The sequence below is a fragment of the Apteryx mantelli genome, chromosome 3, assembly GCF_036417845.1.
Source record: "Apteryx mantelli isolate bAptMan1 chromosome 3, bAptMan1.hap1, whole genome shotgun sequence".
Classification (NCBI taxonomy): Eukaryota; Metazoa; Chordata; class Aves; order Apterygiformes; family Apterygidae; genus Apteryx; species Apteryx mantelli.
In genome coordinates this window covers 104,972,061-104,980,721 of record NC_089980.1, presented here as the reverse complement: position 1 = coordinate 104,980,721, position 8,661 = coordinate 104,972,061, and the positions used below count along the sequence as shown (strand labels likewise).

The 8,661-nt window shown below is 37.1% G+C and overlaps 1 protein-coding gene across 4 annotated transcripts in view; it reads right to left on the bottom strand.

Moving 5' to 3' along the window:
* Positions 1-285: 285 nt before the first annotated feature.
* The window catches only part of SLC17A5 (solute carrier family 17 member 5), a 30,860-nt gene continuing 22,484 nt past the window's right edge, over positions 286-8,661 (bottom strand). For 2 of the 4 annotated variants that reach the window (XM_067294105.1, XM_067294108.1), the window contains 2 exons: positions 4,912-5,002; positions 1,809-3,484 (listed from right to left, as the gene is read on the bottom strand). In XM_067294105.1, coding sequence (XP_067150206.1) covers positions 3,347-3,484; positions 4,912-5,002 — 229 coding nt within the window. In that variant the 3' untranslated portion in view covers positions 1,809-3,346. Of the gene's footprint in view, positions 455-1,654; positions 3,485-4,911; positions 5,003-6,283; positions 7,378-8,661 lie in introns of those variants that run through there. The other 2 variants (XR_010883805.1, XM_067294106.1) reach the window with 2 other exon arrangements.

Below are 8,661 nucleotides of genomic sequence, written 5' to 3'. Positions count from 1 at the left end.
ATATCAAAGGAACAATTCAACTTCTGGGAAGGGAACCAAGATGACCCTTCCACACAGCATACAGTCGTGACTAGTTATGGAGGAATGTGTAGATAGGAAAGATGCACTGATACATGCACGTTACGTAAATCATCATTAATTTAGTATTAAAAAAATCCTACAAAATTAACTAATATTTTTGGTGTCAAACACTCAAGGCTTCTTTAAGGAGTCTGACTGCCAACTTGGTCTCCTGAAACCAAGAAACTGTGAATTAAAAAAGCAACAACAAAAGCACATACCCATTATCTTGTGGGTCTTCCTCTTTTCAAGAGAGTGATGAAGACACTTGTCAATGCTCTCACGTCAATGCCCACATCACATGCTACAGGGTATTCTGCTAAGAGTTACTCCACTTCTGTTATTAACGATGTAGGACTTTGCACTAAATGTTCCAAAAAAATATCCAGATGTTCTGTGTAAAAGCAGAATTGTGTCAGAAGATATCGAGGAGAATGCACTTAAAAAATACCTGGCAACATTAAGACACGCTCCCAAGCAGTGATTCAACTCCTGCTCTGAAATAGGAAAAATTGGTTTTGAACTCTTGACTTTTCTCATTCCAGGGGGGCATCCTAATCAGAGGGTTCCTGATGAAAAAGGAGAACACAGCTTCTTACCTTGGTAAATCTGTGGAGGAAATTCAGCATAAAATAACAATCAAAAGTGCTGTTTTCAGTAAAAAAACAGTAACCAAAAAAACTTGCCCAGTTCTAATCAAGACCCTATCTCACACAGGTGAGCTGAGAACAGAGACACTCAAAACCACTGTCACTTCTGAAAATAGAGAACATGAGATGTTTCTGAACAGAGAAGAAACAGATTGACAGATGTGTGAACAGGAACATGGCAATGCAATATAAAAACATCATGATTAGCAGAAATAATTTTGACAGCATTTTCCTACAGATTTTCCTTTCTTGTGAGCATGATGCAGAAAGGCAAAACTGCTAAGTGTTTAAGAGCTTTGCTGGATTGGGAGCAAGAATCCTATCCTGTGTTCTGATTCTTTTTAAAAAAAATCAAACTGGAAATAATTATTTCCAACCAAGGTAATTGTAGCCTATTGTTTAGAAATAATATCAGGATTTATAGCATTTTTTTCAGTCCCCCTTTCTGCACAAATTTACTTAAAAGTAACACAGTACACAATAGGAGCATTAACAATGCATTAGATCAATAAAAACAAAATCTGGTATCCAGGTCAGAAATTCCTGGACTGCTCAGTCTGTCTGATATGCCTAAAATTGATTCAGTTTCACTGGACCTAATTCAGGCTTGTTTCAGTGATACATAGATTGTCTACACATACTTCTACTACATCTGCTCCCTTAAATACGTATTTTTTCTTTTGAAATTCAATCCGAGTGTTTTCAATGGAAAAGATTGAAAGCATGGGAAGCTGAAGTTTCAACTTCAGAACAGACAAAACAGAAACCCTGTCTGTATGTCGCCCCACTCATGACCTCTAAAAGAGCAGAGGAGTAAATTAACTCAATATATATCCCCAATCTTTTTTTTTTTTTTAAACAAGACTATTAAAAGAATACAAATCTCCAGACACAAAGTGAAATTATTCCTTTTAATACAGCGTCAGGTGGGAGATGCTACTCACCTGTAAAGCTAGATAAGAAGCTGATGAAGCAGGTAGTTTCAGGAAACCATTAGCCATCCCTTAATCCAGTCAACGAAGTTCTTCAGCAAACTTTGATTAGAGGATTGTGTTCTAACTTCTAGGAGATGACCATTTTCAACAACTGCTGCACATGTAAGTATTTATTCTATTTATTGTGGAAACACAGGAGATACAACATAGCTTTAACATACTCCCACTGAAAAATGACTAATTTCATCTGAACTTTGCATCATTTACTGTGGCAATGCTGCAGACACAAACACAGATTTAAACACACTTCCAGCAATCAGAGAACATGACACAACAACGAAGGTCGAAACAACGTGACTCTTAAAGCTAGTAAAAGGTGGATGCCATTTCCCAGAAATGAAGGAAGGTAGGCTCCACTGGAGCAGCTTCAGTACTGGATTTTTCTTTTGATTTGGTGGTATATGGAAAACCCAGAGCCTTCTTTTATTCTTTAAATGTTTTTTACCCAATTACTCCAATCCAGGAATCTTTGGCACGGGAATTTTCCTTTGCTTTGTGACAAGATTACTCAGCCGTTCATTCTTAACTAGACCACTGTTTTCACAGGCTTCATTTAATCCTACTGTGTGGCATTTAATCGCAAGTTGTGCAAAGGATGCTCAAGTGTCAAATCTTATGCTGATGGGAGAATAACAGCATCAGGATATTGCACTAGTTCTTTTTAATTCTACTTTTATATAACAAGACTATTATAGAACTAATTTTCTTCATTATGCCCTACACTGGCCTTATTTTATTGCATTTACACTGACAAGCTGACATATACATCTACATGCAAGAGGAAAGAATTCCACTGTATCAATTAACAGCCAAAAATTGCACTGCCAAATTGAAAGTTATGTTAATGTAAACATCCAGACATTCTATTTCTAGTTCACTCTTTACACTGCCTAGATTTAAACCACAGATTTGCACCACTACTTCTTTGCACAGATGAATAAAAATAAGGCCTATTTAAAAAACCTGCACCACAGAGAGCAGTAACACATGGCTTACTGTCAGTCACAACCATACATTTTACTTCCTCATTGCTTGGTATCAGTTGTGAAGCTGTATTCTTGAAACACCGAATGTTTATATATTGAGAAGCTGTGCATAAAATAGAATAAAGCCATCTGTGCATTTTTTAGACTTCAATTAAAACACTGACAAAAATAAAAGAATTATAAAAGACTGTAGAAAACTAGAAAATTTCTGGACATTTAAACAAACATATCAATCTTATTACGGAAATAAAAGCACTGCTTTTCATGTACAGTTCTTCGCATTCCATTCCTCCTTATGCTGCTACACAATCACTTTTTTCCTCTCATTTCAGTATCAAACAACCTCCTACTCATTAATTCAAAAATATTAATCAAAATTTGGAAGGAAATTGAGCCTAGCACATCAATTTAAAATGTTAATTCTTTGATCATATATTTGATATCAAATCCTAACATGAAGCCATTCTATTTAATTCAAGTAGTTTCTTGTTAGGAAATAACATACATATGCTGTCAATGATTTCCAGTATGAAAGATACACAGATAAACTGAAAAGCTCTGAAGACTCCTAGGCATCAGTAGGAAAGGCACTTTTCTGGTCACATAATTCTAGCATATAGGGATTCAGCACAGCTTTGGTATTTCAATGTCTCCTTCAGTTTCTGTGCAAGTGATAACCACTGACTGCCCAGTCCTGAACTTCTCCACTTCCAAATAATGCAAAGAAAATTGCTCCAAATAAATTAATAGAAGCAGCAATATAGAAAACAGTCTGCCATTCTCCCACGGTATTCTGTCAAAAAGGAAGGAAAAAAAAAAATGCAGTCAGTTAGCAGCTCCACACTCAAGAAGAAGTATTTCTAAAACAGATGCTACATGGCCTGCCTATTTAAATGTAAATGCTAAACAGCATGATTTCATATCAACATAAAAGCATTATAAACACAAAAGATCAAATTGCCAGTTTAGTCAACTTCAGTTTAATAAGCCAGCATACACAGACAGTCTTATCAAAATTACATTAGATAATGTGGATCAGTTTATCACCTCAGATGCTCAATCTTCATATTCAAATTCAGATTTGCATGAAGACTACACAGACACACAGGGAACATTAAGTTAATGGGAAACACTACTTGGCTTTCAGGTTAGCCAACTCAACAGCAGACCTTCTCCCTATACTAAACAATAAGTTAATTTTAATGACTACTGGGTGGAGATTCCAGACTCATCAGCATTTTAGCTATATGTGAATTTTGCTCAAACAAGATACTTATCTTTACTCAGATATCAATGAGAATCTTCTGAACTCTGGTAATTTTTGTAAGAAAAGGTTGAAGACGTGTAGCAAAGAATTGTGGACTTTTTTAATATAAAGAAATAATACATGCAGATGTTTTAGGGCTATTTTTTTTAAATTGCAGATGACTACCGTAACAAACCTATAAATGATCTTACTAAGAAAACAGAATAACACCAAAACAGTACATTCATATGGGGGTGGGGTGGGGAAGAATTGTTAAAATCTGCATGGAAGAAGCTTTTTTGTTTGGATTTACGCATAAGTGAATATTTTCAATTTATTTAAGGAAATGACTGGAGTGATCACAAACAGCAGCAATTCACTTGTATCAGTAAACTTGCTCCTCCCATTTTCCTTTCTTAAAATATTTTAGAATAATTCATATAGTTGATTTAAAAAGTAAGCAAACAACTCCCTTCCTCCCCCCACCTCCCTTAAAAAACAAAAAAACAAAAAACAAAAAAACCCACTTTAAAATCACACTTTCTGCCCAACCATACCATTTTGGAGGTCAAATTTAACACTTAATGTTCAATTTAGGTCTTGGGAAACTAACATAGCTTAGAATGTTCTGCTCCTGTGATGTACATACAGAGGGATGCATTATAAAAACTGTATGTTTGAATCTAGTTTCTTGTTCATCTGACAAATACTGACCTTGCAACTCAATAGCTTATTTGGGATACTGATTTTAGAAAAAACATGAAAGAGCCTGTCTTAATTTGATAAAACAGTACAACTGTCTTGTCTAGTTGGAATTTTAACAGAATTCTAACATGATAAAAATGTGCAAGTTTTCCTTCCTAGAGGATGTAAGGGCTGAGTCACTAAAGTTCTAAAAACCCACACAGATCTTTGATTTTGCCTTTATTTTCATTCAGAAATATAGTAATTGAGAAAACAGTAAATAGACTTACATTATGAGTGAGGTTCTTGGCAATAACTGGCCCCACCATTCCTGGGATGGTGGCAAATGAATTCGTGATTCCAAGGAGAATTCCAGCATACCTGTAAGAGAAGTTGTTCCCATTGCTTATTAAACTTATCCTGCTTATCAGCCATGGAAGCAATTTTGCCTAATCAGATCACACAAGCCTCATCTTGATCACACAAATTAAAAAACAAATATTCAAATGGGAATCAGTTGCATTTATTCTAACTGAAACTCAGTACATGTTTATGTTCTCTAGAGGCCAGTTACAGAATTTAGCTTGAATTAACTACTCGCAGCTTTGCTTAGGACCCATAACCAAAACCACATCCCATTAGCTAAGCCACAACCAAACTCTCTGGAATGGATCCACTGGAGAAACTAGGGAGGAAACATTGCATGTCCGGAAGTGGAAAGGCAACAAGAAGTATGACAAAGTGCTGTCTGGCAATAGTAAGAGATGGTTCAGATATCATTGCTAAAAAGTATCTGCCAAAAAGGCAGTAACACTATCCTAGATAGATATTCCCACTTACACTACAGAGTAAGTTCCAAAGGCCTGAGTCAGCAGAGCTCTGCAGCAGTGGTTCCCTTCAGCTTTCTCTGGGTCAGGGCTTTAAATGCCAAGGGGGAATGGGTCTGGCTTATCCCATTTTGCTGGTTGTCACTCTTGCAGTTCCACTCTGAGGCTTCTGATTCCCTGAACGTGTAGCTCTATCACACACACACACACACACACACACACACACACACACCCCAGCAGTCATAAAAACTTGCTGGGAAAACCTGGTAACTTGCTTAACAGCTGAGCCTCAGTGTCTCATCTGTGGGCAATTAAACATCTCGCAGGAGTATTGCGAGACAAAAAAGAAAAAAGAAATCATGTTTGAGGCTGTACCACAAGCACAGACTTGTGAGAGAGTCTGAAGAGAAATGAGACCTTGACATTTTCACTCTGAACCCAGCTTTCCAACTGCCAGAGCACAGATCCCTGCAGTTTGGATTTTCAAGTTGGTTTTACTGGCTGAAGAATCATACAAAATATTAAGAGGTGTAGTTTACTGGAGGAGAAAGAACATATCTCCCAGTGATCACTTTGGGCTGTTCAGCAGAGTGAAATCCTGTCCTCACCTATTTTAACAATGACAACATAACAAGAAAAATACAATTATGTCTCTAAAGACTTTTTGACTATTTTCATTTACTAAAACAGGAGAATCCAACCATATCATTGGTATAAAAGGTTGTGCTATGTGCATTCAGTCCCATAAGATTGGGAAAACATGTGTTTTTCCTAAGAAAGTAAATTATTAAACCTATTAGTTGTTTTTTATTGAAAGTCAACATACATACCAGTTCAAAGTATGGCAATATATTTTAGACAGAACTTCAATACTGCAGTTACAATGATCCTTATTTCTTATAAATATAGCATATATAACACTTCTATCCCTTTGGTATCTTGGAAATGCTTAAAAGTAAGAGCTTCATTAGTCAGATAAGCATACAGTAAGACTCCATTTAAAGGCTTTAAATAGAAATAAATGTGTTTTGTCTTCAATGTGTTTAAGCACTACAATACTGTTAATACACACTTTCAAAACTAAACAGTTTAGTAGTTTCTCTGGTCCCCAGAGATCGTAGACAATTCATTGCTGGCCAAATGCCTCTGGTTTTGCCTAGTGTTTCTGACATGGGTGCATTCTTGATAAGCTCAGTGTTTGATACAGATAGCAGCTATGCCACTCCCTCAGCATAGTGGAGACTCCTGTATGTAATATGAAAGCAAATAACAACATGCATGGACTCAATGCATGGAGCAAGGCTAATAAGCAATCTGTTGCTCAGGTTCTTATGACATAGTAGGTGTAAGTCAATACAAACGGACTTCCAAGGTAGTTACAAAGCAAAATCAGGACTTCAAGAACAGGTATGTGAAGTGTATAGCATATAACAGAGCCAAAGGAATAATATAAGGCATCACAATGACATACTTTAATTTACAACAATATGTTGCCATGATTATAATTTTTTAAGAGCTAAGCTGGAATAGATTTCCCACACAAGAACAATCTTGTCTACCCCCAACAATTCAATGCACTGATAGCATAACAAATGTGTGTAAGAAACCAAAACCATAGAGCAGTTATTTTTTCCTCTTCAGTATCAGTATTTTCATTCACTTTTTCCTGGGAATGTAAATATTATTTCTTTGGTATAATGCAAGTTTTAGTAGCAACAAGGGGCTCTTTGCTATTCTAATCAGCATACTTTTGCCCCATTACAATGGACATGTAAATGAATTGTAGAATTGCTTTGAATCACTTCTGAGAACAGCCTCTGCATACATAAGAATAACCAGATTCTTTACAATTATGCCAAGCTTTTACTCGAAATTGTGGATGTCTGCCTGGGCCATTTCAGCCATAAGAGTTCAGACGGTTCCAGAAACCTAAGCAGGGGAAAAAGAAAAAAAAGAAAAAGAAAAAAAGACTTTCCTCTTGTATTAGATGTTCTGGTAGTTCTGTATCTGAAGACTATTTTCTGTATGACCTTTGTTACAAGGACATGCCCTTTTCCTTCTCTGTCTCCATTTGGACAGACTTTCCCTGAATTAAAGTTTGCATATGCTGAATAGAAAGTCACTATTTTCAGTAAAACAGCATCCACCCTGAGCATATTCCAGGAAAGTTTTTCTGCAGATGCAGCCATTCATCTCTACAGGCAATGCTGGGCCGAAGTTCCTGAACTGAGAGCAAGACACCTGCCTCTCTTGCACCCATAATCAGTCTGATTCCCTTTGCATATGTGAGAGGACACAGGGGTGGAAGAACTTGCCTGACTTAAACGCAAAGGGGATAAAAGTAGGCCTTTGGGGAGGATAGGAAGAGTAGAGTGGGATTAGGTCAGGGGAACACCAGCATTCCATGTGGTGAATCTAATTATGCCTCCTTGGCTTATACAGTAGTATCAGTGCCACTCCACATGATTTTTTTTTTTCTTGCGGCTTTTTTAAATGCCTATGATACCGTGTATACTCTCAGATACAAATTCCCCCCTGAAAAAAACATATTAAGACTGCAAAGTGAAGCACCCCCCCCCCCCCCAAATCTGGAAACCTCAATTGTCACCTGCATACACAACACTTGCTTGCACATATGCCTCATGAGACACTTGCTGCAGCTGCATGCTTTCCTTTTTCCTGTTACAGCTCTGTTGTACTCGGAGCATAGGATGGATTGTGCTCACTTACTGAGCAGCATTTAATATTTTGTTTCACTCTACTTGCTCAAGGCATGGACCCCAGGCCTTATTTTCTGCATACTATTCAGTTACTACAAGCAGAATTTTAATCATCTCAATGGCTTTCCAGTGAACTCTTCACAGATATTACTTTATTTTCACAACACTCTTGAGGGATGTGATGACAGTATGATACCCATCCCACAGATATGAAATGAAAACACAGGCCAAGAATGTATACGCCTATTGGATGCTTGATTTGAGAACCTCAGGATCTGATTTTAAGAGTATTTAACAACATACAGTTCTACTTATATTCAAAGAACAAGACTCAAGCTGCCTCAGCCGCCCTCAAAAAGTGTCAAAAGTTCAGGGCTAAGGAATCCTTAAGAGACCACATTCCTGAAGTCAGAGGATGTGAACATGTCAGAGGATGTGAACATGGGCCTCAGAGTCGATCACAGAAGCGTCTGATCCAACTGACTTACCACAT